The following is a 19,850-nucleotide window of genomic DNA, read 5'->3' as shown; positions in this document are numbered from 1 at the left end:
CTGAAAAGAAGGTCCAAGCGTCCTCGACAGAGGGGATCAAGCCGATTCTTCTACAACATTTGTACAGAGGCAGGTTCAGGAATGAAGGCTTGCTCATTAAAGTTTTTTTTTAACCAAGCGTCTTTGACAATTCTGGACAGGTCGTTTTACTGAGCAGGCCATTACGAACACAGGCTGTAAAACAGTGATCACTAAGGTCATTACAGAAAACACCAGACCTGATACCTATCAGGATTATTTGTGAGGATAACATCGAGGAGAGTAGCCTTTTCTGGGTGTTTGGTGTCATACCTTGTGGGATTGGTAATAATCTTGTCCTGGAGGCAGAACTGAATGATTTCTGATAGCTTTGTGGCTGTGCTAGCTCATGATCAGTCTGCAGAGCTGCCTCCAGAACAAGATTCATGATGAGAAAAGCTAACCTGTGGTGGATACAGTAGACCGGCCGGAGAGATGGGAAGGAGTGGAGGAGGAATGGATGGAGGGAGGGGAGAGAAACAGTGGAGGAGGGGAGGGAGGGGAGAGAATCAGTGGAGGAGGGGAGGGAGGGGAGAGAAACAGTCGAGGAGGGGAGGGAGGGAGGGGAGAGAAACAGTCGAGGAGGAATGGAGGGAGGGAGGGGAGAGAAACAGTCGAGGAGGGGAGGAATGGAGGGAGGGAGGGGAGAGAAACAGTCGAGGAGGGGAGGAATGGAGGGAGGAGAGAAACAGTCGAGGAGGGGAGGAATGGAGGGAGGAGAGAAACAGTGGAGGGGAGGGAGGGGAGAGAAACAGTCGAGGAGGGGAGGAATGGAGGGAGGGAGGCGAGAGAAACAGTCGAGGAGGAGGGGAGAGAAACAGTCGAGGAGGGGAGGAATGGAGGGAGGGAGAAACAGTGGAGTAGGAAGGGAGGAATGGAGGGAGGGGAGAGAAACAGTCGAGGGAGGGAGGGTAGAGAAACAGTGGTGGAGGAGGGGAGGAATGGAGGGAGGGGAGAGAAACAGTCGAGGGAGGGAGGGTGGGAGGGGAGAGAAACAGTGGTGGAGGAGGGGAGGAATGGAGGGAGGGGAGAGAAACAGTCGAGGGAGGGAGGGGAGAGAAACAGTGGTGGTGGAGGAGGGGAGGGAGGGAGGGGAGAGAAACAGTGGAGGAGGAGGGGAGGAATGGAGGGAGGGGAGAGAAACAGTCAAGGAGGAGGGGAGGAATGGAGGGAGGAGAGAGAAACAGTAGAGGAGGAGGGGAGGAATGGAGGGAGGGAGGGAGGGAGGGGGGGGGGAGAGGAAAGCTAAAGGGACACGACTAGGAAGTAGAGTGAAGATGAATGTGCCCAAAGAGTGAGAGGGTTGGAGCGTATCTGGAGGAGGCTGGTACGAGCTCTTTTGAATAGCTAGAGAGTGTGTGTGTGTGTGTGTGTTCTCCCTGCTTTGAGGACCAAACCCCTCTCAATCAGGGAGCCGCTGAGGATCGCGACTCCGAATTAGAGCCACATTACCCTGACACTCGCCCTCCCTCTCGCCCGGTCTCCACTCCTCTGCCTCCTCTCCTCTCCTCTCTATCCACTCCTCTGTCTCATGTCTACTGTCTCTTCTCTGTCTCCTCTCCTGTCTCCTCTGTCTCCTCTCCTGTCCCCTCTGTCTCCACTATTATTCTCTCACTCCTTTTTGCTTTCTGTTTGGTTCTCGTGTCCTCGGTCTCCACTTCCTCCATTCTTTCCTGTCCTCTTCTGTCTCCTGTCTCACTCCTCTTCTCTGTTCCCTGTCTTACACTTCTTTCTCCTCTCTATCCACTCCTGTCTCGTGTCTCCTCTCCGCTGTCTCGTGTCTCCTCTCCTCTGTCTCGTGTCTCCTCTCCTCTGTCTCGTGTCTCCTCTCCTCTGTCTCGTGTCTCCTCTCCTCTGTCTCGTGTCTCCTCTCCTCTGTCTCGTGTCTCCTCTCCTCTGTCTCGTGTCTCCTCTCCTCTGTCTCGTGTCTCCTCTCCTCTGTCTCGTGTCTCCTCTCCTCTGTCTCGTGTCTCCTCTCCTCTGTCTCGTGTCTCCTCTCCTCTGTCTCGTGTCTCCTCTCCTCTGTCTCGTGTCTCCTCTCCTCTGTCTCGTGTCTCCTCTCCTCTGTCTCGTGTCTCCTCTCCTCTGTCTCGTGTCTCCTCTCCTCTGTCTCGTGTCTCCTCTCCTCTGTCTCGTGTCTCCTCTCCTCTGTCTCCTCTCCTCTGTCTCCTCTCCTCTGTCTCCTCTCCTCTCCTCTGTCTCGTGTCTCCTCTCCTCTGTCTCCTCTCCTCTCCTCTGTCTCGTGTCTCCTCTCCTCTCCTCTGTCTCGTGTCTCCTCTCCTCTCCTCTGTCTCGTGTCTCCTCTCCTCTGTCTCGTGTCTCCTCTCCTCTCCTCTGTCTCGTGTCTCCTCTCCTCTCCTCTGTCTCGTGTCTCCTCTCCTCTCCTCTGTCTCGTGTCTCCTCTCCTCTCCTCTGTCTCGTGTCTCCTCTCCTCTCCTCTGTCTCGTGTCTCCTCTCCTCTCCTCTGTCTCCTCTCCTCTCCTCTGTCTCGTGTCTCCTCTCCTCTCCTCTGTCTCGTGTCTCCTCTCCTCTCCTCTGTCTCGTGTCTCCTCTCCTCTCCTCTGTCTCGTGTCTCCTCTCCTCTCCTCTGTCTCGTGTCTCCTCTCCTCTCCTCTGTCTCGTGTCTCCTCTCCTCTCCTCTGTCTCTCCTCTCCTCTGTCTCGTGTCTCCTCTCCTCTCCTCTGTCTCGTGTCTCCTCTCCTCTCCTCTGTCTCGTGTCTCCTCTGTCTCGTGTCTCCTCTCCTCTCCTCTGTCTCGTGTCTCCTCTCCTCTCCTCTGTCTCGTGTCTCCTCTCCTCTCCTCTGTCTCGTGTCTCCTCTCCTCTGTCTCGTGTCTCCTCTCCTCTGTCTCGTGTCTCCTCTCCTCTGTCTCGTGTCTCCTCTCCTCTGTCTCGTGTCTCCTCTCCTCTGTCTCGTGTCTCCTGTGTCTCGTGTCTCCTGTGTCTCGTGTCTCCTCTGTCTCGTGTCTCGTGTCTCCTCTGTCTCGTGTCTCGTCTCCTCTGTCTCGTGTCTCCTCTCCTCTGTCTCCTCTCCTCTGTCTCGTGTCTCCTCTCCTCTGTCTCGTGTCTCCTCTCCTCTGTCTCGTGTCTCCTCTCCTCTGTCTCGTGTCTCCTCTCCTCTGTCTCGTGTCTCCTCTCCTCTGTCTCGTGTCTCCTCTCCTCTGTCTCGTGTCTCCTCTCCTCTGTCTCGTGTCTCCTCTCCTCTGTCTCGTGTCTCCTCTGTCTCGTGTCTCCTCTGTCTCGTGTCTCGTGTCTCCTCTGTCTCGTGTCTCCTCTCCTCTGTCTCGTGTCTCCTCTCCTCTGTCTCGTGTCTCCTCTCCTCTGTCTCGTGTCTCCTCTCCTCTGTCTCGTGTCTCCTGTGTCTCGTGTCTCCTCTGTCTCGTGTCTCGTGTCTCCTCTGTCTCGTGTCTCCTCTCCTCTGTCTCGTGTCTCCTCTGTCTCGTGTCTCCTCTGTCTCGTGTCTCCTGTCTCCTCTGTCTCGTGTCTCCTCTCCTCTGTCTCGTGTCTCCTCTCCTCTGTCTCGTGTCTCCTCTGTCTCGTGTCTCCTCTCCTCTCCTCTGTCTCGTGTCTCCTCTCCTCTGTCTCGTGTCTCCTCTCCTCTCCTCTGTCTCGTGTCTCCTCTCCTCTGTCTCGTGTCTCCTCTCCTCTGTCTCGTGTCTCCTCTCCTCTGTCTCGTGTCTCCTCTCCTCTGTCTCGTGTCTCCTGTGTCTCGTGTCTCCTCTGTCTCGTGTCTCGTGTCTCCTCTGTCTCGTGTCTCCTCTCCTCTGTCTCGTGTCTCCTCTGTCTCGTGTCTCCTGTCTCCTCTGTCTCGTGTCTCCTGTCTCCTCTGTCTCGTGTCTCCTCTCCTCTGTCTCGTGTCTCCTCTCCTCTGTCTCGTGTCTCCTCTCCTCTGTCTCGTGTCTCCTGTGTCTCGTGTCTCCTCTGTCTCGTGTCTCCTGTCTCCCCTGTCTCGTGTCTCTTGTCTCCTCTGTCTCGTGTCTCCTCTGTCTCGTGTCTCCTCTCCTCTGTCTCGTGTCTCCTCTCCTCTGTCTCGTGTCTCCTCTCCTCTGTCTCGTGTCTCCTCTCCTCTGTCTCGTGTCTCCTCTCCTAGCAGGGTATGATGATTACCCTGCCAAAGCACTTTTTTGTACTAATTGGTTTCGATTAGCGTTTTTCGTTAAGGTCTGTCGCTGTTATCTATCCGTTCAGCCGCGTTAGCTCTTCATTTCTGATATAAATGTTTTGATATCTATCCCATCCTCTTAGCTCCGCGGAACATTCCTCAGAACACGAGTCCAACTCCACGGAGGATCCTGTCTGCTTGTTCTCACTCCTCCCTTTTTACCTGGTTGATGAGGTCACTAATTAGTAAGGAACTTGCCTCACCTGCTCATCTAGGTCTTAATTGAAAGTAAAAACCGTGGAATGAGTTTGACACCACGTATGCTTTAAAGGAGCAGCCCCCCCCCCCCCCCCCCCCCCCAGCGGACCGTGTTTCCTGTTACGCTGACAGGCACAGAGGGAGATGGGTACACGCACTGACAACTAGGAGAACACGTTGATCGTTCCTTCACTTTGTTGTGTGTGTGTGAGAGGAAGTGGTACACTGTCTGGTAATTTTAGGGAGCGTTATGTTCTCATTACTGATGGTGTGCCTGCCTTCTGTTATGTCAATGTCCCCCCCTCACTCAATTTAGGCTAAATGTAGGTAGCCTGAAGAGAGAGACTACAGTACATGAGTGTGTAGGGAGCCTGAAGAGAGAGACTACAGCACATGAATGTGTAGGGAGCCTGAAGAGAGAGACTACAGTACATGAGTGTGTAGGGAGCCTGAAGAGAGAGACTACAGTACATGAATGTGTAGGGAGCCTGAAGAGAGAGACTACAGTACATGAGTGTGTAGGGAGCCTGAAGAGAGAGACTACAGCACATGAATGTGTAGGGAGCCTGAAGAGAGAGACTACAGTACATGAATGTGGTGGGAGCCTGAAGAGAGAGACTACAGTACATGAGACCATTTAGGAGCATCTTAGCATTCAGGTTAGAGAGACTCCTCCGAGACGTTGACACTCAGTTGTCACATTCTAATATCCAACGCTGACAGTGTCCGTGGGTCTGCTTAGCTCCGTGGCTGTTCTGTTATCCAACTGTGGCAGTGTCTGTGGGTCTATTTAGCTTAGTGGCTGTTCTGTTATCCAACTGTGGCAGTGTCTGTGGGTCTGCTTAGCTCAGTGGCTGTTCTGTTATCCAACTGTGGCAGTGTCCGTGGGTCTGTTTAGCTTAGTGGCTGTTCTGTTATCCAACTGTGGCAGTGTCTGTGGGTCTGCTTAGCTCAGTGGCTGTTCTGTTATCCAACTGTGGCAGTGTCTGTGGGTCTGTTTAGCTTAGTGGCTGTTCTGTTATCCAACTGTGGCAGTGTCTGTGGGTCTGCTTAGCTCAGTGGCTGTTCTGTTATCCAACTGTGGCAGTGTCTGTGGGTCTGCTTAGCTCAGTGGCTGTTCTGTTATCCAACTGTGGCAGTGTCCGTGGGTCTGTTTAGCTTAGTGGCTGTTCTGTTATCCAACTGTGGCAGTGTCCGTGGGTCTGTTTAGCTTAGTGGCTGTTCTGTTATCCAACTGTGGCAGTGTCCGTGGGTCTGTTTAGCTTAGTGGCTGTTCTGTTATCCAACTGTGGCAGTGTCCGTGGGTCTGTTTAGCTCAGTGGCTGTTCTGTTATTGGCTACTGTTTCTCACTCTACATTGTTTTGCGTTAATTGCAGTTCGATTGGTCTCTGAAGCACATTTCATGGACAACTTCTCTGCCTTGTCGATCTCGACATCTGATTGGTTCTCTCTCTCTCTCTTCCTCAGGTGTATCGTGGGCTGGACATCATAACCAATAAGGTGACGGCTGAGGAGCGTGCCCAGTGCAGTCATCACATGATCAGCTTCGTGGATCCCTTGGTCAGCAGCTACACTGTGGTAGACTTCAGGAACAAGGCCCTGGCTCTCATATCCTTTATGAATGTACTTCCTGTATGGGTGAGACTCAGGAACAAGGCCCTGGCTCTCATATCCTTTATGAATGTACTTCCTGTATGGGTGAGACTCAGGAACAAGGCCCTGGCTCTCATATCCTTTATGAATGTACTTCCTGTATGGGTGAGACTCAGGAACAAGGCCCTGGCTCTCATATCCTTTATGAATGTACTTCCTGTATGGGTGAGACTCAGGAACAAGGCCCTGGCTCTCATATCCTTTATGAATGTACTTCCTGTATGGGTGAGACTTCAGGAACAAGGCCCTGGCTCTCATATCCTTTATGAATGTACTTCCTGTATGGGTGAGACTTCAGGAACAAGGCCCTGGCTCTCATATCCTTTATGAATGTACTTCCTGTATGGGTGAGACTTCAGGAACAAGGCCCTGGCTCTCATATCCTTTATGAATGTACTTCCTGTATGGGTGAGACTCAGGAACAAGGCCCTGGCTCTCATATCCTTTATGAATGTACTTCCTGTATGGGTGAGACTTCAGGAACAAGGCCCTGGCTCTCATATCCTTTATGAATGTACTTCCTGTATGGGTGAGACATGTGGACCACCACGCTCGCGCACGTCAACGAGCGTCTGCGTAGCCAGGCGCTAAAATAGAACTTGGTTGTATTCGTGGCGCTTGACGCGCTGCCAGTCCCGCCTCTCCAATCTCATTGGTTTATAGGAGCACATACCCACGTGGTGATTGGAAGATGAACTGAGGTCCACGCTCTTGTCCAGTTGGTGGTGGTAATGCTTGTGCATTTCCGGTAAAATAACAACTCAATGTTTATATCCCAGGACAAATTAGTTAGCAACAGCTAGCTAACTGATACCAATACCGGTAACCAATATTTCACATTTTAGTGGCTTTTTTAGTTCATTCTAGTACAGTTGAATAGTTAAAACACACACGGACTCAACATCTCAGCGCAAGAGGCGTCACCACCGTCCCTGGTTCGAATCCAGGCTGTATCACATCTGGCCGTGATTGGGAGCTGCACAATTGGCCCGGCGTCGTCCGGGTTTAGCAGGGGTAGGCGTGGATTTTTTGGAGTCCGATAACTCTGAGGACTTTGGGGGAAAAATATCTTAGGTATTGAGTAGACTGATATCCCATTTCATTGATCCCCCAATCCTTAGGTAAAGCTGTACAGTGAAATATGAATATCAATACACACAATAGGCTGACTGGGGAGGTGATTTCACACAGTCACAGTCCCGCGATAAGAGCTACAACGCGACAACTTTTCATAGTTGTGTTCTGTGGGTGTCACTGACTAGACTGATACCCCATTTCATTGCTCCACATTCCAACCTCGTTTAACATTATCTAGTCTAAATATGTCACGATTCCACCAATTGTAACCTTCTGCATCACTTTCGAAGAGGTACTTTTATTTTGAAGGCAAACCGCAAATTCCACTATTGTGCCTAATCCTTATTGTGGCTAGCTTCACAACACATAACCCGGTCTGGTCGAGCCTCACGAGCCAGATGAAGCTAGCTGGCTGCTTATAACGTTAGCTTTGGGCAACAGGGTTAAGTAGCTGGCTAGCTATTTATTTTCATGAAATAAAATTATATTTCAGTAGGCAAACAACAAGTGGCTACCTACCTACCTAACTAATACTTACTCACAAGGATTCCTAAACCATTGCGAAGAATAATGAAAATGACTGCAGTTTCTACTGGTCGTTGTTTTCAGGCTGGTTGTATTGGTGCTAGCTAGGTACCAAGCTAAAGCTAGCTAGGCACCAAGCTAAAGCTAGCTAGGCACCAAGCTAAAGCTAGCTAGGCACCAAACTAAAGCTAGCTAGGCACCAAGCTAAAGCTAGCTAGGCACCAAGCTAAAGCTAGCTAGGCACCAAGCTAAAGCTAGCTAGAGACCAAGCTAAAGCTAGCTAGGTACCAAGCTAAAGCTAGCTACCCCAGAAGTTGTGGTCGAACAAATAATGCTTTTATTACCAACACGGTATTGTAAACACATCGTTCGTGGCCGGTGTTTGCAGACTTTTTTGTTGTTGTACAGCTTTGTACAGTGCTACTGATAGTAGTGACGTGCAAATTCATTAATAGTTCATTAATAGTTCATTTAATAATTTTACGACGTGTCAAATTAAACTATCAAACTATTACTGTGTAACTCCAGGAGGGCAACATCTGAAAAAATATCACACTTGGTAGTGTGTACCGGTGCTCAACCAGACAGCAACATCATCCACGACAGAGAACATCATCCACGACAGAGAACAGAGACCCGAGGGGGTGGGGGGGGGGAAAGAGAGACCGGGGGGGAGAGATGCGGGGGGGGGGGGGAGAGATGCGAGGGGGGGGAGAGAGAGACGCGAGGGGGGGTAGAGAGAGACGCGAGGGGGGGTAGAGAGAGACGCGAGGGGGGGGGTAGAGAGAGACTGAGTGGGGAGGTAGGAAGAGAGACGGTTGGGGAGGAAGAGAGACGGTTGGGGAGAAAGAGAGACGGGGGGGGGAGAAAGAGAGACGGGGGGGGAGAAAGAGAGACGGAGAGGGAGGGAGAGACGTAGAGGGAGGGAGAGACGGAGAGTGAGGGAGGGAGAGACGGGGAGGGAGGGAGGGAGAGACGGGGAGGGAGGGAGAGACTGGGAGGGCTGGGGGGACAGACGGGGGGGAGAGACGGAGTGGGGAGGTAGGAAGGGAGGTAGGAAGAGAGACGGTTGGGGAGAAAGAGAGACGGAGGGGGGGGGAAGAGAGATGGACGGACGGGAGAAAGAGACGGAGGAGGGAGAGACGGAGAGGGAGGGAGGGAGGGAGAGACTGAGGGGTGAGGGAGGGGAAGACGGAGTAGTGAGGGAGAGACGGACGGGGGAGGGAGGGAGAGACGGAGTGGGGAGGGAGAGAAAGAGAGAGGGGGGGGAGAGACGGACTGGGAGGGAGGGGAAGACGGAGTAGGGAGGGAGACTGAGTGGGGAGGGAGAGAGAAAGACGGGGGGGGGGGGAGCGATGGGGGGTGGGTGGGAGAGATGGAGGGAGGGAGGGAGAGACGGGGGAGGGAGGGAGAAAGAGAGACGCGGGGGAGAAAGACGCGGGGGGGGAGAGCGACGTGAGGGGAAGAGAGACGCGAGGCTCGGAGGGGAGGGAGGGGAAGACGGAGTAGGGAGGGAGAGACTGAGTGGGGAGGGAGAGAGAAAGAGAGACGGGGGGGGGGGGAGCGATGGGGGGTGGGTGGGAGAGATGGAGGGAGGGAGGGGTAGACGGAGTGGGGGAGGGAGAGACGGAGTGGGGGGGGGAGACTGAGGGAGGGAGAGACAGAGTGGGGAGGGGGGAGAGAAAGAGATGGTGGGGGGAAAGAGAGATGGGGGGGAAAGAGAGATGGGGAGGGAGAGACGGACGGGGGAGTGAGAGACGGGGGAGGGAGGGAGTTACGGACAGGAGGAGGGAGGGAGAGACGGAGGGAGGGCGGAGGGAGAGACGGACGGGGGGGAGGGAGAGACGGACGGGGGGGCGGGAGGGACGGAGGGAGGGACGGAGGGGGGAGGGAGAGACGGACAGATCTAATAGAGGGAGTGAAAGAAGGTGAGAAGGAGAGAGAGGTAGTTAAAATAGATGTAAAGAGAAAGTTGGATGTTTAGAATGGAATGGAAGAGTGAGGAAGTGAGAAGAGGTGTAGAGGAATGGAGAGTAAAGGAGAGAGAGAGGAGAATAACATAGTATCATGACCGGTCCATTCTCTCCGTTAAACATGCTGCTCACATAGCATCTTTCTCTGTCTCTCTCTCTGCATCGCTCTCTCTGCATCTCTCTCTCTGCATCTCTGTCTCTCTGCATCTCTCTCTCTCTCTCTCTCGCTCTCTGCGTCTCTTTCTCTCTCTCTCTGCGTCGCTCTTTCTCTCTCTGCGTCGCTCTTTCTCTCTCTCTGCGTCGCTCTTTCTCTCTCTGCGTCTCTCTTTCTCTCTCTCTCTCTCTGCGTCTCTCTCTCTCTCTCTCTGCGTCTCGTTTTCTCTCTCTCTGCGTCTCTGTGTCTCGTTCTTTCTCTCTGCGTCTCTCTCTCTTTCTCTCTGCGTCTCTCTCTCTTTCTCTCTGCGTCTCTCTCTCTTTCTCTCTGCGTCTCTCTCTCTCTCTGCATCTCTCTCTCTCTCTGCATCTCTCTCTCTCTCTCTTTGCATCTCTCTAGCATCATTTCCTGATTGTCCCTCGCTCCCTCCCTCCCCCGATCTCTGTTCCTTTCTCTCTCACCCCCCTTTTCCTCCCCTCCTTTCTCTTCAGCCCTCCTACTTTCCATCCATCTGTCTCTCTTTCTCTCCCACAGGCTCATATTCTCCCTCCTTTATTTCCTCTTCTCACCATCTCTCTCTCACTCCTTACGGATTTCAGAGTGGTGACTGTCTGTGTGTGTGCGAGGGGGAGGGGAGTGGTGATAGCTGATGGGCCTTAACTGCTCAGACAAGATATCTAATTATCCCTAGAGAGAGAGAGGGAGAGAGAGAGGGGAGGGACTTCCTATGAGCCTATCATCAGCTCTCTGATCACTTGCCTTGTATACTTTTAAATCAATATATGTAGTTCATATACCCCCCCCAAACACACGTTTGCCTTCATAATAAAATTTTATTCGTAACATGTCCCAAATTTAACCATGTTGACTCCAATGCTTCCCACAGGTGTGGCACGTTGGCTGGATGTTCTTTGGGTGGTGGACCGTTCTTTATACACACAGGAAACTGTTGGGTATTAAAAAAACAGCAGCGTTGCAGTTCTTGACACATTCAAACCGTTGTGCCTGGCACCTATAAATCAACCCCCACCCCCCACAAAAAAAAAATGCTAACCTCCCCTGTTATTGTAATGGTGAGAGGTTAGCATGTCTTGTTGGGTATGATATAAAATGCTAACCTCCACTTTTATTGTAATGGTGAGAGTTTAGCATGTCTTGGGGTTATGATATAAAATGCTAACCTCCCCTGTTATTGTAATGGTGAGAAGTTAGCATGTCTTGTTGGGTATGATATAAAATGCTAACCTCCCCTGTTATTGTAATGGTGAGAGGTTAGCATGTCTTGTTGGGTATGATATAAAATGCTAACCTCCACTTTTATTGTAATGGTGAGAGTTTAGCATGTCTTGGGGTTATGATATAAAATGCTAACCTCCCCTGTTATTGTAATGGTGAGAAGTTAGCATGTCTTGTTGGGTATGATATAAAATGCTAACCTCCCCTGTTATTGTAATGGTGAGAAGTTAGCATGTCTTGGTGGTATGATATAAAATGCTAACCTCCCCTGTTATTGTAATGGTGAGAAGTTAGCATGTCTTGGTGGTATGTTATAAAATGCTAACCTCCCCTGTTATTGTAATGGTGAGAAGTTAGCATGTCTTGGTGGTATGATATAAAATGCTAACCTCCCCTGTTATTGTAATGGTGAGAGGTTAGCATGTCTTGGGGGGGTATGCTATTTGTGCGTTTTAATGATGAGTGAGAAAGTTATTTTATTTATTTATCGTGGTAGTATCCACATGAAGTGGTAGTATCCCACATTAATGAAGTGTTTAGAGACATTATATTCTTATTTAAAGTGTGTGTGTTATTTATTAGGGTAAATCAGTGTTTCCTTAACCAGCTCACATAGAAGACGTGTACAGCAGAGAGAAGCTGCCTGTCATAGTAGGAGGAACTAACTACTACATAGAATCACTGCTGTGGAGAGTACTGATGGATGAAGGGGTAAGAGCCACACTCCTCACCCCTACATCAGTCTTTGCTGTGGAGAGTACTGATGGATGAAGGGGTAAGAGCCACACCCCCCCCCACACCCCTAACTGGGTATACAGGGGTAAGAAGTAACCTCCCCGTGACTTCTCCCCCACCATTTCGCTCTTTCTCCCTTCAAAATATGGGAAGATAATGTGGGAAGATAATGTGGGAAGATAATGTGGGAAGATAATGTGGGAAGATAATGTGAAGAGCACCTGATGATGCAATTTAATGTCAACTCACTTTATTCTAATTCGCTCTCTTCACTTCTCTCTACTTCTGTCCCCCGCTCTCTTTTTCTCTCTCTCTTTTGCTCCGCTCTCCTCGTTCTCTCTCTCTCTCCTCGTTCTCTCTCGCTCTCTCTCTCTCTCTCTCTCTCTCTCTCTCTCTCTCTCTCTCTCTCTCTTGCTCCGCTCTCCTCGTTCTCTCTCTCAGCATGAGAATGAAGGAGAGGGGAAGAAAGGGGGGTCTCTTGATAGGAAGGTGGAGCTCGAGAAACTGGGCGGGGCTGAGCTCCACAGGAGACTGACCGAGGTCGATCCTGAAATGGCCTCCATGCTACATCCTCACGACACACGCAAGATCGCCAGGTAGGCTGGTACTACGTGTTAGCCGGGTGGGCTGGTACTACGTGTTAGCCAGGTGGGCTGGTACTGCGTGTTAGCCGGGTGGGCTGGTACTGCGTGTTAGCCGGGTGGGCTGGTTCTGCGTGGTAGCCGGGTGGGCTGGTACTGCGTGGTAGCCGGGTAGGCTGGTACTGCGTGGTAGCCGGGTGGGCTGGTACTGCGTGTTAGGCTGGTACTGCGTGTTAGCCGGGTGGGCTGGTACTGCGTGGTAGCCGGGTGGGCTGGTACTGCGTGGTAGGCTGGGACTGCGTGGTAGCCGGGTAGGCTGGTACTGCGTGGTAGCCGGGTGGGCTGGTACTGCGTGGTAGGCTGGGACTGCGTGTTAGCCGGGTGGGCTGGTACTGCGTGTTAGCCGGGTAGGCTGGTACTGCGTGTTAGCCGGGTGGGCTGGTACTGCGTGTTAGGCTGGTACTGCGTGTTAGCCGGGTGGGCTGGTACTGCGTGTTAGCCGGGTGGGCTGGTACTGCGTGTTAGCCGGGTGGGCTGGTACTGCGTGTTAGCCGGGTGGGCTGGTACTGCGTGTTAGCCAGGTAGGCTGGAACTGGTTGTATATTATTGACACTCTGTTCCACATCACTTATTCATGCCTGGGTGCACTGTGTGCTGTGAAGAGACAAACTTCACCCGACACAAACTGTTTCCTCCTGTCATTTCCTGTCAGTAGAGGAACAGTGTCACACACACACACACACACACACACACACACACACACACACACACACACACACACACAGCAGAGGAGGAGCACCCTGTGACCCAACCCTCAATCTCACAGGTTCTAGACAGGCTGTTCTGACATACTGTACCCCCTCTCTGTAAGTATGTGTGTCATAAAACACCATCCTGTCAATGAGCTGAGAGGTTGCTGAGTTTACTGGGCACAGAGTAGGCACCTGCCCCAACCCATCACATCATCTGATGACTCAGACTAGACATCAGCCCCAACCCGTCATGCCTGCCCCAACCCATCACATCATCTGATGACTCAGAGTAGACATCAGCCCCAACCCGTCACACCTGCCCCAACCCATCACATCATCTGATGACTCAGAGTAGACATCAGCCCCAACCCGTCACACCTGTCCCAACCCATCACATCATCTGATGAGTCAGAGTAGGTACCTGCCCCAACCCATCACATCATCTGATGAGTCAGTAGGCACCTGCCCCAACCCATCACATCATCTGATGACTCAGACTAGACATCAGCCCCAACCCGTCACGCCTGCCCCAACCCATCACATCATCTGATGACTCAGACTAGACATCAGCCCCAACCCGTCACGCCTGCCCCAACCCATCACATCATCTGATGAGTCAGAGTAGACATCTGCCTCGACCCATCACATCATCTAATGAAGCGGAATAGACACCTGCCTGACCCATCATGTCATTTAATGGCACAGGGTAGACACCAGCCCCGACCTATCACATCATCTAATGAAGCGGAATAGACACCTGCCTGACCCATCATGTCATTTAATGGCACAGGGTAGACACCAGCCCCGACCTATCACATCATCTAATGACACAGGGTAGACACCAGCCCCAACCCGTCACATCATCTGGCAGAGTAGACACCAGCCCCAACCCATCACATTTGCCCCAACCCCTCTCATCATCTGACAGAGTAGACAACAGCCCCGACCCATCACATCTAATGTCAAGAAATCTGTTGTTTTTTCCCCCCTCCATTTTGTTTTGTATTTCTATGTCCTCTTATGTTCATCTGTGAAAGAGGGCGGTACTCTCACTGTGTCCTGTTTTGATTGACACCTCTAGGAGCCTACAGGTGCATGCGGAAACAGGCGTGCCTCACAGCCATTGGTTGGAGGAGCAGAGAGGGCAGGAGGGGGGAGATGTGCTGGGGGGGCCACTGAGGTACCCAGACCCCTGTATCTTCTGGTTACATGCTGACATGGAGGGTAAGGAACCCCCCCCCCCTTTCCCCAAAGTGTCTCATATTGTTTTCTTAGCTCAGTAAAGTTACTTTCAGATGATCAGGACACCAAAGTGCAAAATATGCTAAGATGGGGGGGATATTCACTTGCATTGGGTTTTTGGACACAAACGCTAATAAGTTAATAAGCATTTGTAGACAGTGGCCAAAATCATAGCTTGGGTTGCTTACAGGGTTAGGAAACCAATATGTTTTAAGTGTCTAATTTGGATGCGCTACCCTTCAAACAACGACTCCCCCTGTCTGTCTTTAGCCATAGATGCGCGCTTGGACCGGCGTGTGGATCAGATGCTGTTGACAGGCCTGATAGACGAGCTCAGAGATTTCCACCTGAGATTCAACCAGCAGAAGATTCAGGACCAGAGGTGGGTGTGGTCGTGTTGCCACGGGGTCAGATAAAGCTGGGTCTTGTTGCCACGGGGTCAGATGACGCTTTTGTCGTGTTGCCACGGGGTCAGATTACGCTGGGTCGTGTTGCCATGGGGTCAGATAATGCTGGGTCGTGTTGCCATGGGGTCAGATAATGCTGGGTCGTGTTGCCACGGGGTCAGATGACGCTGGGTCGTGTTGCCACGGGGTCAGATGACGCTGGGTCGTGTTGCCACGGGGTCAGATGACGCTGGGTCGTGTTGCCATGGGGTCAGATAATGCTGGGTCCTGTTGCCACGGGGTCAGATAACGCTGCGTAAGGCTGTTTCAGCCACTTATTGATTTGACCATTGATTGTGTGAGACTCTTAGGTCACAGGGAATTGATGGCATTTTTCCTTAGGATGCTGCTCTACCCACTGACTCCCTCCTTCAGCAACCCCCCCACCTTTGACTGCGGTCACCAATCTGCAAGGTCAATCCTCGTACAAAGACCCCCCCCCCCCCCCCCCCCCCGCTCTCTTCTCTCTTCTTTACTTCCCCTCAAGTGTCCTCTCTTTTCTATCTCCATATCCCTTCCATTCTTCTCTCTCTTGCCCTCTACTGATGCACATCATCTCTCTCGAGGGGGAGGGCAGTTAGGGAGAGAGAGGGGGGGGGGGTTAGGGAGAGAGTTCTGTTATGGAGCCAGTGTGAGTCAGCAGATTGACACAGCTCTAGGGTGTGGCTGCTGCACTCACTCACACCACCACTGAACTGCAATAACGTAGAGCCACAATGGCATCCGGTCAGAGCTGCAGTGGAATGCAGACTGTATTGTGCTAGTACATTTAGAGATGGAAACTGAGCTCATATGATTGACACTCAATGAAACCACATTGCCTCCCCCTCTTTCTGTAGCATGCTCTTGTTCACTCTCATCAATGATTTAGAAGGAGAAATAAGGCAGAAACTCCCTTTAGCATAGTAGCAGGTCACACAGGCAAGACATGTCTCTCCCTCTCTGTCGTCGGGGGCCAGGTGATGCTTTTGAATAATTCAGGGGTAGTGTACAAGTGTACACTTCATGTAGAAGGGTATAGAATCCGATCACAACCAATGTCTCTCTCGTCAGGACCAGGGGACAACGTCTCAGCAGGCTTCACGTCTCTGTCCAGCAGCATCATGAGACTCTGTGTCCGTCTGTCTCCTGTCTCTCTGTGTCTCCCGGCCTGACCCCTACTGTGGAGTGATATGTAGAGTGATAGGGAAGGAGGGAGGTTTCAGAGAGCGTGTGATGGATTAGAGAGATGAAGACATTGCCCCTGGTTGTCTAGTCTAGCTCAAGACTGTGTGACACTTGTTATTTTTGGAGGACTTGATGACAATTATATATGTAATGATACTGCTATAATCATATGTTACTACTGTTCACCACTTCCTCCCTCTCTCTCTGTCACCCCCTTGCTCAGTGTCTCCTTATCTCCTCCTTCTCTCTCTCTCTCCTCCTTTCTCCTTCTCTCTCTCCTCTCTCCTCCTCTCTCTCTCTCTCTCCTCCTCTCTCTCTGTCTCAGTCAGGACTACCAGCATGGTATATTCCAGTCTATAGGTTTTAAGGAGTTCCATGAGTACCTGACATGTCCTGATGAGACGACACAGGAGGTCCGAGAGACACTCCGGAACCAAGGTGTGTGTGTGTGTTTGAGAGACACTCCGGAACCAAGGTGTGTGTGTGTGTGTTTGAGAGACACTCCGGAACCAAGGTGTGTGTTTGAGAGACACTCCGGAACCAAGGTGTGTGTTTGAGAGACACTCTGGAACCAAGGTGTGTGTTTGAGAGACACTCTGTAACCAAGGTGTTTGTGTGTTTGAGAGACACTCCGTAACCAAGGTGTGTGTGTGTTTGAGAGACACTCCGGAACCAAGGTGTGTGTGTGTGTTTGAGAGACACTCCGGAACCAAGGTGTGTGTGTGTGTTTGAGAGACACTCCGGAACCAAGGTGTGTGTGTGTGTGTTTGAGAGACACTCCGGAACCAAGGTGTGTGTGTGTGTGTTTGAGAGACACTCCGGAACCAAGGTGTGTGTGTGTGTTTGAGAGACACTCCGGAACCCAGGTGTGTGTGTGTTTGAGAGACACTCCGGAACCAAGGTGTGTGTGTGTTTGAGAGACACTCCGGTACCAAGGTGTGTGTGTGTGTTTGAGAGACACTCCAGAACCAGTGTGTGTGTGTGTGTTTGAGAGACACTCCGGAACCAAGGTGTGTGTGTGTTTGAGAGACACTCCGGAACCAAGGTGTGTGTGTGTGTGTTTGAGAGACACTCCGGAACCAAGGTGTGTGTGTGTGTGTTTGAGAGACACTCCGGAACCAAGGTGTGTGTGTGTGTTTGAGAGACACTCCGGAACCAAGGTGTGTGTGTGTGTTTGAGAGACACTCCGGAACCAAGGTGTGTGTTTGCGTACCAGGATTTAGGTTAGGAAGATGTGGTGCCATTCATTTGACCGGAAGAATTTAAATGTACCATAAATTGACCAGACCCATGAACATTTATTCCCTAATCTGATTAGGGCGTCCAGCCACGTTTCTCACTATGACAGAAATCACTTTTTAGTTTTTTTAATAATTAATTTTAACAGAACATTCACCTAGGATGCAACATCGTTCTTACCGAATTCTGTTGAGCAATTTGTAGATATTAGATGACATAGGCTGCGTGTCCATAAGGTTATGGAAAGCTTTTTCCAAAGTAAATTGAATTAAATTTCCAAAATTATATAGCCTCATTAGCTTACTCATGTTTATTCAGAAATAAATAAAATCATTGAGTTGACCACAGAGGATCATTTTAGAGGATCATTTAGCTCTAAACTGTGGTTTGTTTTAAATCGCATAGCCTTCAGTCAGAAGGACCGGCAATTTGGGCAGCGCTCGCTGCAAATACCAAGGAGACGATTTGTAGAGTTGCAACTGTCAGTGAAAAGCAGAACGATCCATCCAGACATATCGCAATATTTAAAAATACAAGCACGGAGAAACTGTTTTCGAAAGCAAATTTACTGTAAAGAGAAGACGATGAGAAAGACTCCCTGCTGAGTCTGCATCCTCACTGTCTCATCATTGGGTCGGGGACACTTCCTCCAGGTCAGACGGAGGTCATGTTGTATTTGTGTTCTCGTAGGGCTCACATATGGGATCGGACATCGTTTTATTGATCTGCTAATGTCAGCCGAGTAGGCTAGCCTGTCATTTGTGTCATATTTAAATAAATATGTCTTTAGCTAATGTCTTTAGTCGTATAAAGTGTTGTAGAATTGCATGAAATGTGATTTATAAAAGGCCAACATTATTCAAAGAAAGATAGAGGAAGAAATCTGATCGGCCTACTCTGAGTTATATTATTTGCATAAATTATGAATATTCAATCTCCTCATCACATTCTGAATAGTGTAGAAAAACATGCTTCATAACATGTAGTAAAAAGTTCAGGTTTCAAGCAATTATGTGTTTTCAAAATGTCTACTACCTCCAGCACATTGCAATGTTGTGTGGGACATTCTGAGGCCTGCCTAGTTAACGTTGTGTGGGACGTGATGAGGCCTGATGAGGCCTGCCTAGTCAACGTTGTGTGGGACGTGATGAGGCCTGATGAGGCCTGCCTAGTTAACGTTGTGTGGGACGTGATGAGGCCTGCCTAGTCAACGTTGTGTGGGACGTGATGAGGCCTGACGATGCCTGCCTAGTCAACGTTGTGTGGGACGTGATGAGGCCTGATGAGGCCTGCCTAGTTAACGTTGTGTGGGACGTGATGAGGGCCTGCCTAGTTAACGTTGTGTGGGACGTGCTGAGGCCTGCCTAGTTAACGTTGTGTGGGACGTGATGAGGCCTGATGATGCCTGCCTAGTCAATGTTGTGTGGGACGTGATGAGGCCTGATGAGGCCTGCCTAGTTAACGTTGTGTGGGACGTGATGAGGCCTGCCTAGTTAACGTTGTGTGGGACGTGATGAGGCCTGCCTAGTTAACGTTGTGTGGGACGTGATGAGGCCTGATGATGCCTGCCTAGTCAACGTTGTGTGGGACGTGATGAGGCCTGATGAGGCCTGCCTAGTCAACGTTGTGTGGGACGTGATGAGGCCTGATGAGGCCTGCCTAGTTAACGTTGTGTGGGACGTGATGAGGCCTGCCTAGTCAACGTTGTATGGGATGTGATGAGGCCTGCCGAGTTGCCTATACACTTGAAGGGGGAATGGGAAGTGCGCTTCAATTAGCAGTTGGGGAAATAACAATAGCTGCTCTTTTTAATAGTGGGCATATTTTAATTTATTTTTTATTATTATTTTTTTTACATGTGATTTGATTCAGAATTGTTGGGCAATGACTGGTCGTATTCAACCACGTTTCACTCCAGCGGCTACAAACAGCTGTTGGCGCCGTGTCCTCGGCTCTCACTGGTATTTACCTCAGTCAACAGCTGTTGGCGCCGTGTCCTCGGCTCTCACTGGTATTTACCTCAGTCAACAGCTGTTGGCGCCGTGTCCTCGGCTCTCACTGGTATTTACCTCAGTCAACAGCTGTTGGCGCCGTGTCCTCGGCTCTCACTGGTATTTACCTCAGCCAACAGCTGTTGGCGCCGTGTCCTCGGCTCTCACTGGTATTTACCTCAGTCAACAGCTGTTGGCGCCGTGTCCTCGGCTCTCACTGGTATTTACCTCAGTCAACAGCTGTTGGCGCCGTGTCCTCGGCTCTCACTGGTATTTACCTCAGTCAACAGCTGTTGGCGCCGTGTCCTCGGCTCTCACTGGTATTTACCTCAGTCAACAGCTGTTGGCGCCGTGTCCTCGGCTCTCACTACGGACACTGGTATTTACCTCAGTCAACAGCTGTGGGCGCCGTGTCCTCGGCTCTCACTGGTATTTACCTCAGTCAACAGCTGTTGGCGCCGTGTCCTCGGCTCTCACTACAGACACTGGTATTTACCTCAGCCAACAGCTGTTGGCGCCGTCTCCTCGGCTCTCACTGGTATTTACCTCAGTCAACAGCTGTTGGCGCCGTGTCCTCGGCTCTCACTGGTATTTACCTCAGTCAACAGCTGTTGGCACCGTGTCCTCGGCTCTCACTGGTATTTACCTCAGTCAACAGCTGTTGGCGCCGTGTCCTCGGCTCTCACTGGTATTTACCTCAGT

At 51.0% G+C, this 19,850-nt stretch overlaps 1 protein-coding gene across 3 annotated transcripts in view; it reads left to right on the top strand.

The window, feature by feature from the left end:
* The window catches only part of trit1 (tRNA isopentenyltransferase 1), a 60,179-nt gene that overhangs the window by 23,799 nt on the left and 16,530 nt on the right, over window positions 1-19,850 (top strand). For 2 of the 3 annotated variants that reach the window (XM_090209433.1, XM_090209432.1), the window contains exons 1-5: window positions 11,603-11,770; window positions 12,172-12,326; window positions 14,145-14,287; window positions 14,576-14,687; window positions 16,244-16,356. In XM_090209433.1, coding sequence (XP_090065559.1) covers window positions 11,759-11,770; window positions 12,172-12,326; window positions 14,145-14,287; window positions 14,576-14,687; window positions 16,244-16,356 — 535 coding nt within the window. In that variant the 5' untranslated portion in view covers window positions 11,603-11,758. Of the gene's footprint in view, window positions 1-5,844; window positions 5,989-11,602; window positions 11,771-12,171; window positions 12,327-14,144; window positions 14,288-14,575; window positions 14,688-16,243; window positions 16,357-19,850 lie in introns of those variants that run through there. The other variant, XM_090209431.1, reaches the window with a different exon arrangement.

This window comes from Oncorhynchus mykiss, chromosome 18 (genome assembly GCF_057628025.1).
Source record: "Oncorhynchus mykiss isolate SJ-2025 chromosome 18, ASM5762802v1, whole genome shotgun sequence".
Classification (NCBI taxonomy): Eukaryota; Metazoa; Chordata; class Actinopteri; order Salmoniformes; family Salmonidae; genus Oncorhynchus; species Oncorhynchus mykiss.
Note: the sequence above shows the minus strand (reverse complement) of the source record. Positions and strands in the feature narration are given on the sequence as shown.